At 42.5% G+C, this 22,657-nt stretch overlaps 2 protein-coding genes across 4 annotated transcripts in view; one reads left to right on the forward strand and one right to left on the reverse strand.

Moving 5' to 3' along the window:
* The first annotated feature begins 423 nt into the window (after positions 1–423).
* PSMC2 (proteasome 26S subunit, ATPase 2) lies at positions 424–9,654 on the forward strand. The gene is made up of 12 exons (XM_086610066.1): positions 424–532; positions 2,581–2,618; positions 3,856–3,937; positions 5,149–5,248; positions 5,595–5,726; positions 6,343–6,415; positions 6,559–6,654; positions 6,895–7,059; positions 7,555–7,642; positions 8,409–8,611; positions 9,163–9,259; positions 9,352–9,654. The coding sequence occupies exons 1-12, from the start codon at positions 463–465 to the stop codon at positions 9,507–9,509; spliced, it is 1,302 nt and encodes a 433-aa protein (XP_086466192.1). The 5' UTR covers positions 424–462; the 3' UTR covers positions 9,510–9,654.
* A 1,998-nt stretch (positions 9,655–11,652) lies between these two features.
* The window catches only part of SLC26A5 (solute carrier family 26 member 5), a 35,376-nt gene continuing 24,371 nt past the window's right edge, over positions 11,653–22,657 (reverse strand). The window contains exons 10-19 of one of the 3 annotated variants that reach the window (XM_086610074.1): positions 22,055–22,168; positions 21,678–21,755; positions 20,189–20,284; positions 19,309–19,415; positions 18,060–18,129; positions 16,510–16,602; positions 15,440–15,562; positions 14,343–14,555; positions 14,067–14,121; positions 11,653–13,558 (exon numbers count right to left, since the gene is read on the reverse strand). In XM_086610074.1, the coding sequence (XP_086466200.1) occupies positions 13,416–13,558; positions 14,067–14,121; positions 14,343–14,555; positions 15,440–15,562; positions 16,510–16,602; positions 18,060–18,129; positions 19,309–19,415; positions 20,189–20,284; positions 21,678–21,755; positions 22,055–22,168 (1,092 nt within the window). In that variant the 3' untranslated portion in view covers positions 11,653–13,415. Of the gene's footprint in view, positions 13,559–14,066; positions 14,122–14,342; positions 14,556–15,439; positions 15,563–16,509; positions 16,603–18,059; positions 18,130–19,308; positions 19,416–20,188; positions 20,285–21,677; positions 21,756–22,054; positions 22,169–22,657 lie in introns of those variants that run through there. The other 2 variants (XM_086610072.1, XM_086610073.1) reach the window with 2 other exon arrangements.

A 22,657-nucleotide genomic window follows, 5' to 3' on the forward strand; every position in this document is an offset into this window, starting at 1 on the left:
ATGCTGGGCGCCGGGCCGCGCTCGCCTCGCCGCGCCGGTTGCCAGGAGCCGGCGCATGGAGGCGCCCGCCGAGTGCTTCCGGGGCGGCGGCGGCGGCGTGCCGCGGGATAAGCGGCCCGGAGGGGCCCCGCCCCCCCCCCCGCCCCGCCCCGCCGACACCCTCTGTCCCCGCCTGCTGCGGTGCAACGGAGCCGGCGGTCGCGGCGGGATGCGATGGCAGCCCGGGTCTAACGGCACAACGCGCGCCGCTGCGCCGGGGGCTGTGGCGGGCGGAACTCTGCGGTGGCAGCAGCGGTGCCGGGGGGAAGGAGATGGCGAAGGCGCCGGACCCGCGGCGCGCACGGGCCGGTGCACCCGCCTTTGGTGTCCCCCCGGCGCGGCCCGGCCGGAAGCCCCGGCGGTGCTGCGTAACGCATCCGGGGCAGCGCAGGGCCGGGCCGGCCGCGGGACGGGGCCGCCAGGATGCCGGACTACCTGGGCGCCGACCAGAGGAAGACCAAGGAGGAGGAGAAGGAGGATAAACCCATCCGCGGTGAGAGGCGGTGCGGGTGGGGGTCCGGTCCTGCCGCTTCCCTTGGGCCCCCTCGGCGTTACCGCCACAACGGGCGGTGGAACCGGTGGCGCTCCCCCTCCCGCCGCCTCCCCCCCTCACGTCGGGATCCCCGGGCTCATGGTGGGGAAAGTCCCCGAGCAACGCCGCGGCCTGGCGCGGGCAGCGGGGCGGTGCTGCCGGCGGCCATTTCGGCACCGGGAGCGGCGGGGTCGAAGGAGCGCGGCTGCAGGAAAAAAAAAAAAAAAAAATTAAAACATCCGTGTGACGCGGTTTCTGGCCCCGCGGTCGCCGGCCCCCGAGCGGCCCCCGGAGCCCGGGCTCGGCCGGTGCCGCGGTCCGTGGGATGGGGGTGTTAAACATCAGTCTGGTTTTGAAATATTTTAGAGGGAAAACTGAGGAGAAACAGGTCCACGAAGTCTGCTGCCCGTTCGGGGGACATGCGTAGGGGAGTGAGGTGGCAGATTTTTCCGGTGATACCGGGATAGGGTGAAAATTGCCAGTTGCTCCCCATGTTTGAATTCCATTTTTCTTTTTATTTCATGTTAGTAAATATTAAATAATGCATGTGGAAACAAAAGCAATGCTACTTGTAATGAGTGATGGACTTTGAACTGTTTCCACTCAAGAAAGACTGTTTTATTGTAACAACTTAGTGTTTAGTAACTATAAAAAAATCAATGGGGTAGCACAAATAATTGGGAAAGAAAGAAAGATCAACACAAAAAAAATCCTCGCAAAATACTGTGTAATACACACTGCACCCAGATCTTAAATACTGTGTAGTTTGGGCTCCCTCTATCATAAAAAGATACAGTGGAATTAGAAAAGAAAGAAAAACAGAGGGCCAGGGATGCTTAAGACTGTCATTGGGTTTGGAAAAGAGAGAGCTTTGGAGGGAAGAGATAGGGATTGTTAAAGGTCTGTTAAGTGACAAGTGATACAGAAGTAAATAGGCGATGACAGTAATAGAGAATTATATTTTTCTTAGTTAATTGGGAGTGTTCACTGGAGTAATTCAGAACTCTGTGTGAAAGCTTAGCACTTAAGAGCTGATGCTGCTTGTTCTGATGCGGGAATTCGGAGGCCCAAGTACAATTTTTATATTCCAAGTTTAAGTCAAGTAAAAGGAAGCACAGTGCTGATTGAAATCAGGGATTTCTTCCTGTATATTCCGCTGTAAGTTGCGGAAAGTTTACAGGGGTTAAAAAAATTGACACAAATATTCACATAAGGAAAATTTAAGGGCTGTTAATAGCAATGTGTGACCCGGGATTGGTCATTGGTCATCACGTTTTCATTGTGATCAATGAAAAACTGTCACCATTTTCCCTCCAGTGATGTCTCTCTTCCGTAATGCCCTGTGTGAGCAGGGAACAGTAACCAAATATAAGCTGGTCTCAGCAAGAAAACACTACCATAAACTACTAAAGCAGCCTGGAATCAATAACTAATACAATGCTGAGTTTTAATATTGTAAAATGTAGAACATGGGAATGGTCATACCAGATGAGATAAACAGCCTGGTCCAATATCCCTTCTCCAACAATAAGATCCGGGAATGTGGCAAATACATGGTGAGCTCCCACTCCCGGGTCACACGTTGCTACTAACAGCCCTTAAATTTTCCTTATGTGAATATTTGTGTCAATTTTTTTAACCCTCATAAACTTTCCGCAACTTCTTAAACATTAAGAAACAAAGAGTTATAAAGATCAAGTTTTGATATCTTCAGCTTCTTCTCTGTACAGTCATAGGTTGGTAAGCTACTCTGAGTGAGGCAAAGTTTTAAGTATCTTGCTTGCTGTGAGCTCTGGGTGGTACAGATTTTTGGACTGAAGAGAGTAGCTGGAGACCCTGTGTTTTTTTCTTGGACGTTTGATACTTTTTTGTTCCACTTTGGTTTAGTAAAAAAGTAGAAGCTCAAAAGAATCGCTTTAAAATGTGTGTTTTCATCTTTTGGAAGCAGAATCGGTACTGCTGGTTTTGTTTTTAAAATTGGAAACTAAGTCTTTCCCATCTTGTTTCAGCTCTGGATGAAGGAGATATCGCTTTGCTGAAAACCTACGTAAGTAACATACATGTACAAGATTGTTGAAGAAAAAAAGAAAGTTCTGTTAGGAATTGAATGCAAGAGTGGAGGGATGTGTATTTAGTGAGTAGTTAGTAAATCTGTTTCTCTTACTGCTTTTCTTTCCTGCCAAAACATTTTCTTCCATTCCCCTTCCAATGAGAAAGCCCCAAACCCAACCCACAACTCTGAAAATAATCCAGTAGCTTTGTTAACTTGGAACTAATGAAGTCTTTTTCTGTTTTTGCTTTGTATCTTGTAGCTGACTGTCATAGGGGTCTAGCATCTAGGTCTTTACTGGGGCTCTTTCACTAACTAATTTTCTTGCTTCGTAGAGAACAATATCATGTGAGACCGCTTCTCCCATCAAATTTACTTGCTTTTAGTGTTAAAAAACTATCAACAAGGGATACACGGACCTTGTCAAGGAGAAAGTAATCTTAGGGGCATTTTCCATGGACAATAGGGCTTAAAATGTAAATCTCCCCTCTCCACCAGAAAGCAGAACAGTTCTGTGAAAGAGCTCTTGAAAAATGAAACTTTCAGCTTTAGAGTATGTCTGGATTTAGATGCATTTGCCAGAAGTCTGAATTTGGTTGACACTGAGACTGCTTTACGAAGCTCTGGAACTGGGGAAAGACTCTGAAATACGATTTGTGCACATTGAGGTTTCTTTTTTGTTGTGAAGTTGTTACGAAGGAGATCTTCTAAAGGAAATCCAGATCCCGATCTGCCCACTTTAGGCAGGGCAAAACAGGAAAGCATTTTATCACGAGCAAGAATCTAGCTTCTGATTTGCTCTGTGATCTTTCTGCTGTCCTCTGTGGATGACAGAAAGGTTGGGAAAGGTAGTTAAAGCACTCATACAGATGATTTTCAGATAATGTCTATAGAATTCTCTCTATATATAATTTTTACAAAGTCTTTTTTAAACTTTAGGAAAAAATGGTTCAAAAAATAAGGCTGAACAGGTTTAAAAGGAAAAACAAATCCTTGAACTTTACAGATGTGAAAAATTTCCACTTGTGCAATTGGTCAGTTGTGTGCAGCTGCACTGTTTTTGTGGACAGAAATATTATTACTGGAACATAATACTGTCTTTTTTGGCTGTGATCAATAGTTGGATGTTACATCAAGACAGTCTATTGAACATGTTGATGCTCAGCAGCTATTGGCGTTTTCTCCTAAACAAAATAATTTGAGTTACGAAATCCACATGATGTTTCTTTTCCAGGGCCAGAGCACATACTCGAGGCAGATCAAGCAAGTAGAAGATGATATTCAACAACTACTTAAGAAAATCAATGAGCTCACTGGTATCTATCTTTCTTAAGATAACTTTCAAAAGAAGAGACAAACACCAAAACGAGTGTTTTAAGAAGCTGATTTTAAACAACTTCTGCATCGATTTATTACTGTAGTTTTTCTTAAAAGGATACATTTCTGTATTTCATAACATGAGATTTTTGCTTTGTAGGTGATGGTGTTTTAGACTGGGCAGGGCTAACCCTGTACATATGATTATGTAATTTTGTAGTTTAACACATTTTTATTCAAAATCGTAATTTTTATGTATTACGGTAGCATGAAACAAATGCCCGTTTCTGTCATTAGATAATTGGTTGTGGTTTGTGTCAAGCTGCGTTTGAATAGTGAGTGAACTTCCATAAACTGTGAAAACCCAACACATAGAATCATAGAACCAGAGAATGGTTAGGGTTAGAAGGCACCTCAAAGATCATCTAGTTCCAACCCCCCTGCCATGGGCAGGGACATCTTCCACTAGATCAGGTTGCTCAAAGCCTCATCCAACCTGGCCTTGAACACTTCCAGGGATGGGGCAGCCACAATATTAAGTAGTGGTACCAGTCCTTGTATAACAAAGAAATGTGCATCAGAGCAGTTAATGTTTAAAATCAGCTGTATGGCAGTTACAAGAAAAATTAATTTGTTTCCTAGTTTTTCTTTGTTTCGCTAATGTGTGTTTGTTGCCCTGGTACTAATCCTCTAGTGGCCAGGTTCTAGTTCTGCCACGAAGATCACGATTTCTATTTTCCAGTAAAATCCTTGATTCTTTCAAATATATCATGGAGATAGTACATTTTATATTAATGTTTTGGAAGATTTATTAGGTTTTTCCTCTGTGTGAATCCCTTAGCTTATTATATCTTGCACTAAAGCTTTCCCTCGGTCAAAGCACTTGCAGGGTTTCACTCCTTTTTTGTAACTTTTAGAAATATGCTTATCTCTGATACCTCTATCAGGCTTGGTTTTAATTGTCCCCACACCACAGAATTGTATTAGAGGATGACTAGACTGGTATTTGCATGTTCAGCTGGCACAGTCACGTAGGCCTCATTTCTTTAGGAAACTTGTTATTTAGGAATTCCATCAAAGATGCATGTGTGTGTGCTTTAGACATCTCAAAAAGCTTCCTGCAGGCTTATGTTTAAGGTTCTTGGTGTGGGAAGGATCGCTGACGTACCAGTTAGCTGCTTCCTCCTCAGCTTGTTTGTGTCATGCACAGGAATCAAGGAATCCGACACTGGGCTCGCTCCTCCTGCCCTTTGGGATCTGGCTGCAGATAAGCAAACTCTCCAAAGTGAGCAGCCATTACAGGTTGCAAGGTGGGTGCCCTCTTTCTCTTTGCAGTGAAGCTGCACAGTGTTAAAAGTGTGATTTATGACTTACGTGTAGACTTTTTTAAAAAGTGAGGTTCATGTGTCGTGCATATTGAAAGTGCTTTTAAACATTGTGTCGAAAAGGAGCTGTGTTGTGCTTGTGCATGTATTATGTAATTCATACTTGTGCCTATTCCTGTAATTATTGTGTGATGCTGTAATAATAGAATCACAAGTGTAATAGCTACTTTGGTGTATTTGGAAAATAGGGCTGTCTCATCTTGATGCTTACCCAAATAGCCAGACAGTGAGCTTGTCTGCCTGGTGGTGTTAATTGCGTGTCCTGTATTAGGTGCACAAAGATAATCAATGCAGACTCTGAGGATCCCAAGTACATTATCAATGTCAAGCAGTTTGCCAAATTCGTGGTGGATCTCAGTGACCAGGTGGCACCTACTGACATAGAAGAAGGCATGAGAGTTGGGTAAGCAAAGTCTTTGTGTTCTTTTGAGTTTTACTGAAGCTTTCTCATCTGATGCATTAGTTTGACAGCTCAACAGCTATCATTTCATGTTTTTGCAGTGGTTGAAATTCTAACACAAATGTCTTTCTGTTGGAATACAGTAACTTATGGCATGCTGTGCTGGAATCTTCTGATTTTGGTGCAATTCTGACAAGAACTGTGTGTCATAGACTGAAACCTTTCAGTTTGGGTCCCAATAGTCCCAGCTTTCACGGAGTCTGCGTAGCCTGCTCCTCTTAGGCAGTCTGCACAGTTACACACAGGGTGGCTACAGGAGACGTTCCCTGAGGAGTGAAGCAAGTTACTTTTAGAATCAATGTTTTGCCAGTTTACTCTGTGGGATATTTTGAAGTTTAGTTTTCAAAATACTTTGGAATTAATATTTTTGGAAACCTTAAGTGTCTGTGCAGAAGGAATTCTAGTTTCTAGCCCATCTGACTATTAGCTTTAAGGGTTGGGCTGTCTTGATGCCAGAGAAAAGAACAGTTTAAGAATTCAGCTTGCAATTTACTGAGTTGTTTCTACATGATAGTTTAATTAACCAGTGTTACAATAATAGTCTTTGTTTTCTCACCAGGGTGGATAGAAACAAGTATCAAATCCATATCCCCTTGCCTCCCAAGATTGATCCTACAGTCACCATGATGCAAGTGAGAACTGCCTTTACTTACTGTGATGTTGCCTTGTATTGTAATTTTGATTACTTGGCTGGATTTTGTTTTGGTCTCTTGAAAGCCTAGAGAGAGATGCACCATCAGGCTGTTAACTACTCACTCACCTTTTTGTTGTGCAGGTAGAAGAAAAGCCAGATGTCACTTACAGTGATGTTGGTGGTTGTAAAGAGCAGATTGAAAAGCTGAGAGAGGTGGTTGAAACCCCTCTGCTTCATGTAAGTAACCTCTAAATCAAAACTTTTATTATTTTGAAAGTATTGGTCATCTGTTAGCATTTGAAAAAGCAAGAAAAGATAACGTAGCTGAATGTAAACACCTAAGTGGAAGGAGGCCTAGTTTTAACAAGGGAAATCCAGCCTAGCCTGGTTTATATTGCTCTTTGTTGATGATTTTCTTAATTTGCATATAGTCTTTGATTTGCACATGTCCCTGCCTTCTGTTTCCCACCATTACAGCCTGAAAGATTTGTTAACCTTGGAATTGAGCCTCCCAAAGGAGTACTTCTGTTTGGACCACCTGGTACAGGCAAAACACTTTGTGCCCGTGCTGTTGCTAACAGGACTGATGCCTGCTTCATCAGAGTAATTGGATCTGAATTGGTGCAGAAGTATGTGGGAGAGGTAAGAGCAAATACTTGATGGAGTGTGGAGTGATTTGCAGATTTCCAGTCGTGGGCACCAGACACCATAGTGGGTATGATGGATGAATGTACCTGAATGTTGGAGATACGGGAGGGACTGTCAAACGAATCACTGCAGATCAGGCAATCAGTTATAAGACCTGAAGTATGCTGTCATCAATGAAATGGATTTTGCAGTGCAGAGTTTAGTCTGCAGCTGGGGAGGACTCTAGGATTAGGATTCTGTTCCCAACTCTGCCACTTACTTTTCATTTGGCCCTCAGGTAAATGACTTCGATTGTACTTCTGAATTTGAGAGTAGTAATTTCTCTCTCCTTTATAAATTGCTTTAAGATTTATGAATCTTCTGTTATATATATGTGTGCAAGTAAAAGACTTTTATCATTGGAAACTTAGAAGTGTTTGGAGGCATGAAAAAAAATTGATTTTCATAGTTTTCCTTTAACATGCCCCAAATCCTGATTTTTGCTTTCAGGGAGCTCGAATGGTTCGTGAACTCTTTGAGATGGCCAGAACTAAAAAAGCTTGTCTTATATTCTTTGATGAAATTGATGCCATTGGAGGTATGTTTGTAGTATGTACAGCTCTGATCTCATACGAGAACTTTCAGGTTTTCTTTTCGTGTTGTAATTCTTTATCCATATTGCTGCATTTCAAGAAACGTGCTTGTAAATACCTATTTAGCAAAACTACTACCAGCACGTCTCATGTCCAGGAAGCTATCAAGAAGTGGTTTATATAGTTTGAACATATTTAGCCCAGATGAGAAGTCATTTTCACACGTTTGGAACACCTAGATTATTTAAACTTTAGTGAGGAATCTCTGTATGGTCTTTGCAGAAATTGCTGTTAACTTAAACCCCCTTCAGCTTCTGGACTGCTGCCTACTTTTAGGCTTTATTACTGCCTAAAATTAAATATTTTTTTTGTTTTTTTCCCCCAAAGGAAGTACTTAGGTCCTTTGAAAGCAGGACAATTTTTACACAGACAAGGAGATGAGTATTTTAGTTGAGGGGAGGTAAAACAAACAAACAAACTACAGTTTTGAATTTCAGCAGCTCAGCCCGTTATTAGTCAGGGAGATTGGCCCTTTCATACTAAGGATGAAGATAGAGTGCCCGTTGTAACTGACAGATATCACCACTCACTCTTTTTTGGAAATGTGTCATTTTTCAGTAACCCCCTCATACCTTTTTTTAAACTTGTCACAAATATTTGTATGTAATTTAAAATTATTTTTTATTAGTCTTCGGTGTAGCAGTGGTGACACCTCCTCCATCTCTGAAGATCTTTCTTATTTTGTGAAACGTGTGTGTCTCCTTTCTCCAGGTGCTCGTTTTGATGATGGGGCTGGGGGTGACAATGAAGTGCAACGTACTATGCTGGAGCTGATCAACCAGTTGGATGGTTTTGACCCACGAGGCAACATCAAAGTACTGATGGCTACAAACAGACCTGATACTCTGGATCCAGCCCTGATGAGACCCGGCAGGTTGGACAGGAAGATAGAGTTTAGCTTGCCTGATCTTGAGGTGAGAATGCTTTCTTCCCCAGCTAAGTGTATTCTGATATCAGAGTGTTTCTTCAGTTCGGGCATTATTGCCTGGAAGCAGTTTACAAGAATTAACAAAAGCATCACTCGTAACTTCTGTGAAACTACTTGGAAATTTGGGGGATTAAAGATGTGCCAGAAAGGTTTTTCCACACTGCACAGATTCCATCCCTGGCTGAGAAGCCACTGTAAATGGCTGTATTCACTGCGTGTTCCTGACTCAACAGATAAAGAATCCTTTAACCAGTTCCATGATTTAGTTCTTAAGTTGGAATGTGTTTTGTGTGGCTCTTTTGAGAGAGATTTCTTGAGGCACTTCTACCATTAAAGCTGTTTTTAAAGTTATTCTCTTAATTTAGTATCATGGGCATTTAAACATGCTAGTCCAGGCATAGGAAACTATAGTTGGGCAGCAAAGAAAAGATGCGTTTTCCATCTGCCCTTGTTCTGGATGCGGACAGCTGCACACTGGGAGTCATCACCTCTTTCATAGCATGAACACTCCTGTCCTCCACTCTTTTTTTTTTTCAGGGGAGAACTCACATATTCAAGATACATGCTCGTTCGATGAGTGTTGAAAGAGACATCAGATTTGAGCTGTTGGCTCGACTGTGTCCTAATAGCACAGGTAAGCTGAATATTATTTTTTTCATCAATTTTGGATACGCTTCACCTCCACTGGTGGTCAGCATTGAATTGATTTATCCCTTTCTTTCAAAGGCGCTGAGATTCGCAGTGTCTGCACGGAGGCTGGCATGTTTGCCATCCGAGCACGCCGAAAAATCGCAACAGAGAAAGACTTCCTAGAAGCAGTGAACAAAGTCATTAAATCGTATGCAAAATTCAGTGCTACCCCCCGCTACATGACCTACAACTAGTATCTTGGAGTGTTTTTCTTCTTCCTGTTGTTAAACGTTCTGTGAAACAAAAATCTAAGCATAGTAATTCATGTCAGTAATTCATGTCTTGTTCTGGGAAGCTAGAAATAAATGGAGTGTTCCAAACAGTAGGTGTGAGTTCATTATGAGCGTGTTCTACACGAGTGGAGTACTGCTGCTGTAGAAGAAAATCTCAGTGAGATTCTACTAAGACAGCCTGAACCAGTGCGATGTTTTTAAATCAGATACCTGGGCAATGTTAGAAATCCACAGTTCAAACCCCTGGTCACCATTTACACCCCAAAACTTACCATCTAAGCTGTGGAGGTGCTGAAAGATCCCTCAGTGACTGCAGTGTTTCCGGGTGCGCTCAGACACGCTTGTGTGATGCTCAGCACCGAGGGGTCGGTGTGTCCTGGGAAAACTGAGGAACTGGGGGGAAAAGAGCTGAGGAGAAGGCATTCATAGCTCAGGCACTTCGTGGTCTGAGTCATTGCCCAGCTTGGGAAGACGTGAAGGGATATTTTTCTCTCTCTGAGTGAACGCTCTGGTACCATCATAACTTGTTTGTTTTCTTCAGTTGTTTTCTCCATTCCTTTTGCTGAGATTGTTTGTTTCTTACAAAATACTAAGTGGATCAAGATGGAGGAAGTATAATTTCTTAGTGCTAAGGGAAGGAAGATTCCTTTTTCCCGTTTCTGCTGTAAGAAAGATTAAAATTTGACATCAGTCTATTAGTGAGCCCTTTGATACATCATATTACTTGTCTAAGATGCTGCTGTGCGCAGAGGATGACCCTGACAGGGTCCTGATGCTCGGTAGCTGGGCAATAGCTGACAGTTGATGGCAGCAGGCAACATTAAAAGGTTGATCTTCATTCATTGGCGTGTTCCTATAGAGCTGGATGGTTTGGTCAATGAAAAGCAGCAGCTTTGCCTCTTTTTTTTTTCCAAGTGTTGCGTTAAAGTTTTGTGGGGGGCCAAAAAAAAAACCACCTTGAAGAAATACCTGGGGGGAAAAAAATGCTTTTGGGAACCACTTTGTCTTGGAGTCGAGAGAAGTTTTGTCAGGTCTTGTTTTGATACAACTGACATCAATTTATCAAGCTTAGATTGTGAAGCCACTTTATTTTTTTTTGAAAGGGGCAGTGCGTACAATAGGGGAAGAGTGTACATGGTACATGGACTTGTTAGGATTTTGGCCAGTGTCAGTATCTTGATAAGCACACTTAGGCAGTTCTGTGATTTTGCCTATACCTACTTGAAAAACTGATCTCAACCCTTACGTGTTATTTTGGGGAAGGATGCAAGATTATTGGTGGGACAGAATTTTTTCATTTTGAGCCTGAGACGGAAGAGCAAGTTCAGAAAGCAGCACCGACAGAGTACCTCTCTGTTTACCAAGTGCAGCACTTCAAATTAAGAGTACCTTTTACTTAAGAATGGTAAGTGAAGTATGTAAAAAGAGTTTGGATCTTACCAGGTATCCTGAGTTATCATTGGTACTCTTGCAAAAAAAAGGAGGGGAGAGGAATACTATTCTGAGTATTGAGAGGTATCACGACATCAACCCAGACTTAGGCTATCCAGTGGCATTGGCTGTGGTGAGGCTTCAGCAGTGAGCGCCTAGGGGCACGACCCTGTCGATGTAGACAAACTGGAGAGGGGAAAGAGATGAGCCCTGTTGGGAATTCAAGGATGTGGGTTTATTTAATCTAGCACTGACAAGCCTAAGGTAGGATTTAAAGTTTTAGGTAACAGTCTGTTAATGAGTACAGGGAGGAGGAGGTCACTTCACTTTTCAGTGGATAACTTCAGCTGTCGAGTAGGAAGTGGGTGATTCAGCTGGTGGCAGCAAAGCACAGGAAGAGCCTTGTCAAAAGCTGCCAGATTTTATTTCACTGAATGAGTTACCAGGACGGCTGGCAGTACCCAGGAGGGGGCTGCGCAGCACCAGCGCTGCCCAGGCTGGGGTCTCGGACTTTCTTGGGCAAAAGCTTTCAGCCCAGCGTTTTAGCAACAGCCAGAAGTGCAGCTGTGGCTACCTGGATGGGAAATACAGCATTAATGGCATCATTGTGAGGCCTGGCATGGAGAGGGCTTCAGGCAGGTGAGGGAGCCAGGAGGGTGAGGTGCAGGAACCTGAGCAGCAGGGAGGACCTGCTTGGAGGTGCCCACCCCTTAGAAACAGGCACTTGCATCCAGGGACCTTGGCTTGTCCCACATACAGAGTGTCACCAAACCAAAGTGGAAAATTTTGACGAGTCATGATAATAACTTTATTTTAGAAGTTGACAGGGTTTTGATGTGAACTGAAGAGACTGCATAGTGAAAAACTGAAGCTGCGACAAGCTGGAAGTAGAAAAATATACTGTATGTCAGTACAAAGGCTTGTTAAATGAGTTAACGTTATAAAAACGTACCAAAAGTTGTTGAAATAAACACGCACAATGTGTTAACATGCGTTCAGTTTATCCTTTGAACTCCAGCTAAGCAGTAATTTCTGATGCAGAAAGCTTCCTATCCCGAGTGGCAGGGGAGTCTGAGGAAGGAGAACATCTTCCCTGACTGCCCCGGTTCTTGGGAAACGTGTTTACCTGAAGCAAGCCCTAATTGCAACAGAGCCTGAAGCAAAATAAAAATACTAAAAGTTCTGCATTCAGAAGGGAGGAAGTCGGTTGAATTCCCTTATGCACAGGACCTTTGATTTGAGGGTGCTGAACGAAATGTCACTGACGCTCCACTGCCCGGTGATGGTTGTCAGGGAAATACAGGCATTGAAGATTTATTTGTTTTGCTTGAGTTATGTTTCCATGTTTGTGTCTCAGGCCTGAAGTTAAGTGCTACCACAGTGGCCAGGTCGTGAAAACAATAGGAAAAAAACCCCAAACGCTTCAGACTACTGTTTCTTTTTAAAAACCCAAACACATAACATTTTTGAGTTCTACTGAAATCTGTTTTGCAAAGCATGTAAAAGCTGAGGCAGAAGCAGTGCTGCTGGTAGGAAGATATCTCAGGCAACAGAAAAGTACTTATCTCTTTTTCTTTGGACCACTGAGACTTCAGACCTTCTCTACATTTTTATTCCAGCTTAAGAGACTGCATAGAGGGCATCAGTTCTTAATTTGATTTTAATAGGCTTCACTCCGGCCTTAAAAACCAGTTTTGTCTTCAAACTTTGAAGCTAAACTAATTTTGGCTTAAAATCAATGGTACTCTTTCCTGGAAACCATAACTAGGTTTTGGCAGTGAAAGTATATTGATAATGTAATAATTAAATAATGAGTTTCTAATATGAAGTTCACTTAGAGTGAAAATAGGCAGTGAAGAGTTGAGTATAGTTGAGACAAGTTAGGTATTTTAAAAAAATAACTGTACCATCCAAGTTTAAAAAGTAGCAGCTAAATGCCACCAGAGTGAATTCATTAATCCAGCTGGCAGATTATAATAAATTTATAGGAATCCGTTGTACGCAGATACTGACATCAGGCTTTAAAAGTCATCTAAGAAAGTTCTTTAAAGACACTGGTACAGTGCATTGCAATTGCAGAGCAGTGATTTCCTGCAAGATCCCACCTCACAGTGAGTTAAAGTGCCCATTTTCTCAACAGGAACAGGAATGTCACCTTGTCTGTCAGATTCTGATTGTAGCAGAACACACTGAATTTTCTCGTTGTGCATAATTTTGTGCTTGTATGTTGCTGGAAGGCTATACCCTGATTGAAGGTAAAAGTTTAAGAGCATGAAGGCTTCCAATTCCTTATCCACTTTTCCTACAGAAAATAAGCACCACCCTATACCCGTAGATACGACTAGCCTTAAGCTCTCTTTAAACTGTGCAAATTAAATACTCAGAAAGAGTCTCCATCAGCATAAATCTGGCTTCCGTTCTGCTCGATGCCACTCGTCAGAGGTCGAAGTCAGCCTGTGAAGCAGACCTGTCTTTCCCTCGGCAAGCAAGGACAGCGTCGTGAATACTGTGAAACAGCAGCTCTCTTGTTACAGTGTTATCAAAAAAATTCAGTCTTGTCAGCTCATTCATAACAGGACCTGCAAATTAAAAACCAAACATGGCATCAGTGCATAACCTAAAGTACAAAGATGGAAGACAACGGTATCTCAGGAGAAGACAACAACTTGTTCTCTTACTTGTTATGACTTTAAACATTTAAAATAGCCAGGTGGATCACATACTACTTCGACCAAAAAGGTAATTCTCTTACCCAGACAGACACAGAGGCCTATTCTTGGCAGAAGATGCCACAATTCCAAATATCAGAAACCTGAAACATTGCAGGCTTTTCTCCTTATTACATTATTATAACAATTTCACGATACAAAATGCCCATATGCATTAGAGCCTTCACTTCAGTGAAAGGAGAGCACTGATGTCATGGGCTTGCTTTTCCTCAAATCCAATTTTAATCCAATTTTATGTGAAGTTAAGTGAGGATACTACGGAGGCACCTGGCAGCAGAAAATTAAGGGCCAAAGGGAAAGAGATAAAACACAATGTCTCCCATAAAGCTCACAAAAAAATTAAATAACCTCAACTTACCACCACAGCTGGCAATATAGACACAGACGCCAACTTCTTTGTATTCTTTTATAATCTGCAACAGAGTTGAATCAAAGTTATTCGCAAGTGTATCACTGCCCAGTCCACCTTCCCCAGTATCCAGCTAAAACTCACAGAGCTACAGAACTAAAACCATGACTAGGTGAAATACTGGGTTGTATCTGAGCTGGTATTTATGTCTCATGCTGATGGGTTCCCTATTAGGTATCTCACAAGTTCTTCATGGCTTTTTCTGGGGAAAAAAGCCCTACTTACTGATTTTAATGTTTTTGCTCCAACTGAATCCACAAAGTTCACCGGGGTGAAATCCAGAATCAAAGAGTGGATGTTTGTTTTGGGCTCCATAAACTGTTTGTGCTCATCAGGAGACACGTCTTGCACACTAGCATCTGCAGATGCAAATTTTCCGTTTACAGGTAATTCATCATTTGCTATCTCGTGTTTCACACTTGCTTCCACGTCGTTAGTCTGGGAGTGAAGACAAAGCTCAGTGACAGCCAATGCTTCTTCAGTGTAGATCCCCTTCCTCCCCATACTCATCTGTTCTTTCAGCCTTTAAAGGTGCACAGCTCCTAACCATTACAGAAACTGGCTTTACATGCACACCCACTTCCATATATCGAGGTTTATTCCCGTTTGCCCAAGCTTTTCTAGAATCACACGCAAGTGGCTTAAAGCTGTTATCTTAGGAGTGAATTACCCATTTCCTTCAAACTCTGACACCTGTTTAGATGTTTTGACTCCATTTCCTTGTCTTATCCCTGCTGATCCTGACGAGGCCTATATATTTAAAGGAAGCTACAGCAATCAGGCTCTTAAATTAGGTGTTTGGTTGGTTTCCCATGGTAAAAAGCAAACACCAGCTCCCACCACAGGGGTGAATTTAAACATGCACAAAAGCACAAGTGTGTTTCAAAAAACCCTTCTCAATGTACCTGCCTCACTTAACCACGCCAGGGTCAGTAGTGCAGATGGCACCTTTTTATTACAGGAGCTGCTAATCTGGATTAATTTGATTGTATCCTATTTCTGCATGATATTCCAAGTGTGTGGGGAGGAGCAGAGGTGGGGTCCCTCCACTTTCTGCTGACACCACTGCTGAGACACTATGACAGTGTGGAAAGGCTGTGCTCTGCTATGTGCTACCTGAATGTAATCAAGGTTCAACACAATTATCCAAGCCAGCCATTAGCCTCTGATCCTTAATGCTGTTCCATCAGCAGCCTGTCCACACCGCACAGTGCTTGCTCCCTAAACCTTCCTACCCGAGCAGCACCTTGTACCTTGTATAAACAAGGCTGCTAATGCCAGAAAGCAGCATGTTAGCTGATAAAACAGAGGTAAATATTTACCGAAGAATTCACTAGTTTCAACACAGTTTTCTTTCTGAGTTCGTTTGCCTTCTTTATTTCCCTGGCGTGCCTTTTATGGGCTTTTCTCCTTGCTGCTAATATGGCACAAGGGTCCACTCCAGTCTGTCATGAAAAGAAAGCATCATCAGAGAAGGTTCAGCTTGTTAGGATGACACTGCAGTATCAATTAACACTGAATTCATCACTGTCATAAATTTAAAACACAAGCCTGCATTATTCAGCTTCCCTTGGTGGGGGTGAGGACAGTATAAAGTAAGAAGGAATAATCTTGACAAGCACTGTGTTAACAAGATGAGGAAAAGATGCATCACATTGTTTTCTTGAAATCAGAGAGTGCCATGTTCCGACCGAACGCTGATTCGAGTGCAGAGAGCAAAGGGCAGAGAAGTGCATTTGGACATAAATCACTAACACTTCTTGCTTTGTGAAGGTAAGTACCACCCACCTGTTTTGTAAAAGACTCATCATGGAAGCTACAGAAAAATTTTTCAGAAGTTAGTAAGGGTGCATTTGCTACCGGGTCAGGACGTTTTGCCCTTAGCTAGTTCTGTTATTGCCATTCCCACCGAGTCAAACATGGGCTAGACAGGAGGTGAGGAATACTCTGTATGCAGGGAGTTTGTTGCTCATGAGAGGCATTGAACGCCCACAGTATTCCACAGTCTTATATTCTCCAGTAAAGTTTGTCACCCAAGAAGAAAGTTTTACTCCCAGACATTATGTTTTCCGTTCGGCAACTACTTATTGCTTTCTGAAAAAAAAAAAAGTGTTTGACTAGTTTGTGCTCTGCAACCACCAGACTTTCCATTCACAGTGGTTAGCATTAAGCTATCCTTCATCTGTTTATTCCCTTCTCACCATGTTGTTGCTTCCTAAGATGATTTGCAGTTGGCTGGAGGGTCACCTTCACATATTTTACTCATCACCAGGGGCCACAGGCTGAGAAACACTGTGCTAGGAGCTACACGAAAGGGGCTGAAAGATGAGCACGTTTCAGAAGCCACTTCGAATTTTCAAGACACAGACATTAAATAATTTGTTTTACTCACCTTTTTCTTTAGTGCACTTGTATATGACTCGCTATTGGCAAAATAAAGTGATGTATTAGCTTGAAATATTTTTATTCCAGGATGTTCTTTAACCTAAGGAGAAGAACATTGGACGTGCACAGTTAAGTATTGCCTGCACTGGAGAAAAGCACCTGTGTAATCACAAGACAGATGCAGTTCAACAGTCAAACCTGAATGGCCATCAACATGTGTCAAACAAAGAAGGTCACCACCGTCATTGAACAAAGCCAGGCAGAACCTCCACTTTTCCCAGTGTAATACTGCACACAGTCAACGCCATGTAACATTTGTCCTTCTTTATAACAATGAAATGTACAGCCATGGAAAGGAATTAAATATTTGCAGTTCTCTTATATTGCTATCTGCAACTGGTACTACCATGAAGAAATCATGCAGATCTAGGAATGCTTCCTTTTAGCCTCCCTTTCTACAGGCATCATGTCTTCTTTATCTCTTTCTCTCCCCCTTTTTCTTTCTTCCTCAGGTACCAAAACCAGAGCCTTTCAAATCTTTCGTTTTAAACAGGCCTCTAGATAGGTCTCAGTATCACCTCTTTTGTCTGCTTTAAATGAAGTCACCTCTGAACAGGCTGCACTCTGACATTTTACACGCAAATGACTTGGCCAGCAGCAGAGATCCAGCCTGCCATATGCTGCCAACCCCGTCCTAACACAGGAGGAGGAAATGCTAACCGCATTTAGTGTAACAAAAACGGAGTCTCCTCTTCTTTGCATACAGCTATAAACGTGCTCACATACACTTCTGCTTTGTATCATATTCAAAGCAGAACTGCTGATGAGAGAATGTTTTCAGATTACAGCATCATCTTTTCACAGAGGTTTTTACAGACTGGTTCCTTAGTAAAGGGGGATGTAGCTTTCATAACAGCCTCTCTGAGAAGACAGCAGAGAGCGTAGAAAATTGTAGTTGCTGTTTGTGAATAAATACAGCATGTTTGTATCCATTATATTGGCAAAACGTACTGCTTTCACCAACTTTTGGTTAAACAAAATGGCTTTCATCAGAAGCTCAGTGTATGGCAAGCAATCGTGCCATTAATCATGTATAATTAATGAGCAGGGGATGGGTGGAGGCGGGGCGATGCTGTTTTGAACAGCTGGTGCAATTCTGCAGAACAGATCAGTTTGGATCCTGGGTTCCACGGATTTCACGCACTACCACCACGCCAGTAAAGAAGGTGGCCTCGTATGCACTCGTGTACACAGCAGGTTTAGCAGCGCTATTCCTATAAACCTTATCATTTTGTACAAGCTAGTAGAACGGAACTAGTACAAAGGTTACTTTTGATCACCTCCTGGTCAAACGCAGATGCAGTACAAGAAGCTAGCATTTTGAACAAAATAGCTTTTACTATTAAAATCCAATTTATTTTCTTTCCCTTCAACACAGGTGAATTCCAGGCAGACAGCACTATATGTGCAGTATGGTAGGGCTAAGCAGCATATTGCCACAGTCATCTTTGCTACACTACACAAAACTCCTCAGTGCAGAAGAATACACACTCCTACCTCCTCGTACTCTTCCACGTCACAGTAGATGTCAGTGTCAGGAATCTGACCAAGGATTCTGTATTGAGGGCTAGAGAGAAATGGAAGCAAATGTTTCAGTATTATCACTAATGAAGTGGAAAAGTGAGTGTTCAATAAAGACTGAAACTTATTTTAAATGGTCATTCCGTAGTTCCTGTCTGGTACAGGCTTATCTAAATAAACATGGTCAAACGCAGTGGGAAGTTCATGGCAGAAACATGATAAAAGGGCCATTTGGTGACTAGGTAAGTTTGCTTCTGTCAATGCAAAAACCCTTTAGCACTGTAATGTTGTCATTTTCTGAAAAGCATGGGCCAAAGCATGCAGAGTTACAGGGCGAATTCTCTTTGGTGTAAACTGGTGCAACTCCATTGACTATCTTGCAAACAAGGAAAATCATACTGGCAGGCTGGAATTTCAAAGAGCCACTTGGGTCACAGGACAATGCCTGGGCAGATGAATATTCCCAACTCACAAGCTGTGTGACAGCAAAGTATATTACTGTCCTGTTTGCAAGAACAAAACTGTATAGAGATGGCAGAGAAATATGCTTATTTATGCAGAGTAGAAATCGCAGAATTTTGTTTCATTCCCATGCAGACTGAAACCAAGACTTTTACACATTTTCCACCCAGATATCCCAGATCTTGAGCCTAAAAGCCTCACATGACAGTCCTACCCACGCATGCAAGAAATCATTTTGCTGTAGACCCGGAAAGCTCAACAGTAAAAGCTTTGTCACTTTGAACAGGGAGAGAAGTGATTTGAAAAACTAGAAGGGCAGCCACCATTTTTTGATGAATTAGAACTTCCTTATAAAATACCTAAACACTCACCTAGTGATAACTTGACACAACTTCTGCTTGATTGTGACAATTAGTGCACACAAAATATAGTCATTTACTGAAACTAGCATCAAGCAGATTTGAAGTTCTAAACTCCAGGCATTAAAAAAAGTAAACAAGAAGATTAACCAATATAAAAAACTGAAAATCTTCTGTTTGCTACTGAAATTGCAAGTTCATGCCCTCTAGAAATTTTGTTCTCAGAAGAATAAAATGTGAACCCTGGATCACAGCCGCAGGGCATGACCTACATTAGGAAGCAGACTCTATACTGTATACAGCTGAAAAGAGTGGAAAGGTCTCCTGCTTATTTGAAATCCTTAAACAAACAAAACCACACAGCAGATCAGCAAACACTAATTTTGATAAAGAAGAAATCTGACCTTTGCGTTCTGTAAATAACGGTTATCATTGCAAACGCTACTGCAGTGAGCAAACCATAGTCTAGTCCCAGGAAAAGAGAAGCCACAAAAGCTACCACCCAGATGGCCTAAAACAACAAAGAAAAGCTCTGAATTATTATGCATCCTTGTCTGTTAACAGCAAAAACAATAGCATAAATCAACTTCAAAACCTATGTACCACATCTGTTCAGGAATAGGCTAAAATCCATCACGGCGGCAGACCGTAATGGCCTTAACCTTTCAGAAGGGCGTAAAAGCTCAAGGCGCACTAACATAACACCACACCTGACAAACTGTCACGTGTTAATTAATGCCTTATGTCCTGTTCTCTGAGGAATCCTGTGTTACCAATCAGACCCCAAACACCTCAGGATAAAAAAAAACATTCAAGGCCTGCAAGTAGCTCTCACTTACTTCCATTAGCCAGTTAATGCAGGAGAAAAACGCCACCAAAACGTTCCCTCTCATACGCTCTTAGTTCCCGCCACTTCAGCCAGGTTTTTAGTTTGTCTTAAGTGATGGCAAATACCTTCAAGTAGTTTCCTTTGTTTTTCAAATTATTCTCAGGCATTCCCACAGCCTTCAGTGCAGTTTCTATAGCAACCCTGCAACAGCCTTACTTTTACTGCAACCAAACTACTCCTGATCCAAGTTAAAGGCAGTTGAACAACGAAAACATTCTTGTCTGCAACAGATCACTCTCCTAGGGTACTTACAGCTCCGTGTCTAACAAATTGGTGTTGCACTGCAGGTGAAAGTAACTCCTTGATAAGTTTCCATCCTGTTTTGGTGGTTAGGAAGAAGAGGAACTACACATGTAATACAGTGAAATATATACACTGAGCCGTGCATTACTCACCAGTTCAATCTTACTTGTTCTCCAGAAGTGCACGACATCTCCAAACTGTTTAAACATTCCTTTCAGGTTCACCATGACAATTGCAGCTAGCACTGTCTAAGAACATTACACAAATGCAATTTTCAGAAGAAAAATAAACCCAATGCCAAATAAGAACTTCAAAACATCACAAATAACTGTATTTCTATGCCTTGTACAACCGATATTAGTCTACTGAACAGATGTTCCATTTAAAAAAACCCCAACTTTTCAAGTAGTTCAGTGGAGATATGCTTTTACTGCAGTTGCAGAAATGGCAAGCCAGTCAGTAGCATTTAGTTCACTCTTTCCTGGCACGAGAAACCACATATTCCTGAGCTCCACGCTGCTGCAGTTAGTGCCTGTAGTGCCTGATGCAGCTAGACTATCATCTCAAATTCAACTTTCTCTACAATATACTGCAACAATTCCTGCAACAGTTGTACACGTGTAACCCAAGGTACATCTCCTATAAAAAGAAACAGGAATTGCATATCATCCTATGCATGTCACCAGAAACAATTTTTTTTTTTAAAGTTAGCATATATTTATTCAGATAAATATATTTTTATACAAATAAGTGAAACTGCAGCAAAACCAACTTATGCTGAGCCATCACCCAGACCCAACCCTTTCCTAGCTGAGCTATTACTCGCTTTTAACTATTTAACCTCTTCCCAGAATTCCTATGCTGCAGTTAAATGTGGCCAGCAGGACTAGGGAAGTGATCGTCCCCCTGTACTCAGTACTGGTGAGGCTGCACCTGGATCCAATACTGTGTTCGGTTTTGGGTCCCTCACTACAAGACAGACATTGAGGTGCTGAAGCATGTCCAAAGAAGAGCAACAAAGCTGGTGAAGGGTCTAGAGAACATATCTTATGAGGAGCAGCTGAGGGAACTGGGATTGTTTAGCCTGGAGACAAGGAGGCTCAGGGGAGACCTTATCGCGCTCTGCAACTATCTGAAAGGAGGCCGTGGCAAGGTGGGTGTCAGTCTCTTCTCCCAAGTAACAAGCGATAGGATGAAAGGAAATGGCCTTAATTTGTACCAGCAGAGGTTTAGATTGGATATTAGGAAAAATGTCTTCACTGCAAGGGATGTCAAGCATTGGAACAGGCTGCCCAGGGAAGTGGTGGAGTCACCATTCCTGGAGGTATTTAAAAGATCTGTAGATGTGGCACTTGGGAAGATGGTTTAGTGGTAGACTTGGCAGTGTTAGATTTACAGTTGGACATGATGATCTGAAAGGTCTTTTCCAACCTGAATGATTCTAAAGAGGAAACTGTGTGAAGGTATCATTTTCACATTGTAAAGACAGAGTCCAGAATGTCCAATATTAAAACCAACAAAACCCATGCTGGATGCTTCAAAATATAATTCATTTCTAGTTTAACTTACGGCAAAAAGGCATATAAAATTTAAAGGCTCCTGGAAAGACAATGCAATGCCTAACAGACAAAACTCTCTTACCTGTGGAAGCGGTTCAAAGAGGTATCCAATAGCCACAAGTACCAACAGAACCATAATTGAAGAGAGAGCACCTGCAATCTGAACAAAATAAGCCAGAAATGAATTATAAGTGCCCCCAAAGGGTTGTATTACTGATTAGCTAACCCCTCTTGTGCTTTCCACAAGGCTGGTTGTTCAAGTAACTTTTGATTCCTCCCACTCAGCCATTTTGGCTGTTATGCAGCTTTCTATCCCTGCTCAATCTGGATTTGAAACACAGGAAACTCCAGTTACTCCTTCTGGACCAGGCAGAGAAATCTGGCAATCTAATGAAGCTTAAGACTTCATGGATCTCCAAAAAGCAAACTCTCTTTAGCTCAAAACTTGAGTTTACATACCTGAGTTTTCCCACCAGTGCTTTCCTGAACAAGACTCCGAGACATCGAACAAGTGACTGAAAAACTTTGGAAAAATGACCCCACAGAGTTGCATATTCCCAAGGCAATAAGTTCCTGTGTTAAATGATAGAGCAAAACAAAAGGCAGTTTCACCGAGCAGCTGTACAAAGCTGGAGCTATCCATACATATTAATAACCACATCTTATTTACAGTGCTTTATTGTAGAGATGTCATGGTTTGATGTGGAGGGGGTGGGGGTTCTGGTGGCAGGAGAGGGGTTTTGGTCCCTGTGACCTCCCCGGTTTTGGAACTGGGTTAGGCTTGGTTCTGGCCACCAGATCAGACTCCCATCCCCCTCGGGGTTGAGCCAATAGGGCGCCTCTGCGAATTGCCCTATTTAAGTCAGGACAAAGGAACCGGAAAAGGGGCTTTGCCCAGGATCGAGCAGAGAAGGGAGGAGGGCACTGCCCCCGCTCCCTGGCTCCCGGCCGGGCGGCTGCCTGCGTCGGGCCGGCGCCGCCCACGGAGAATGGCGGCGGCGGAGCCAGCTGGGGAACTCGGGGGCACCCCATTCCCGGGGTTAGAAGTTAGTTATTAAAACA

This window comes from Tauraco erythrolophus, chromosome 4 (genome assembly GCF_009769465.1).
Source record: "Tauraco erythrolophus isolate bTauEry1 chromosome 4, bTauEry1.pri, whole genome shotgun sequence".
Lineage (NCBI taxonomy): Eukaryota > Metazoa > Chordata > Aves > Musophagiformes > Musophagidae > Tauraco > Tauraco erythrolophus.

Bases quoted from the DNA above. Each gene is read 5' to 3' on its own strand.
- PSMC2 (XM_086610066.1), top strand. From the start codon at position 463: ATGCCGGACTACCTGGGCGCCGACCAGAGGAAGACCAAGGAGGAGGAG. The intron at 5,249-5,594 runs GTGGGTGCCCTC...GTCCTGTATTAG, and splicing joins CAGCCATTACAGGTTGCAAG to GTGCACAAAGATAATCAATG. The intron at 6,416-6,558 runs GTGAGAACTGCC...TTTGTTGTGCAG, and splicing joins CTACAGTCACCATGATGCAA to GTAGAAGAAAAGCCAGATGT.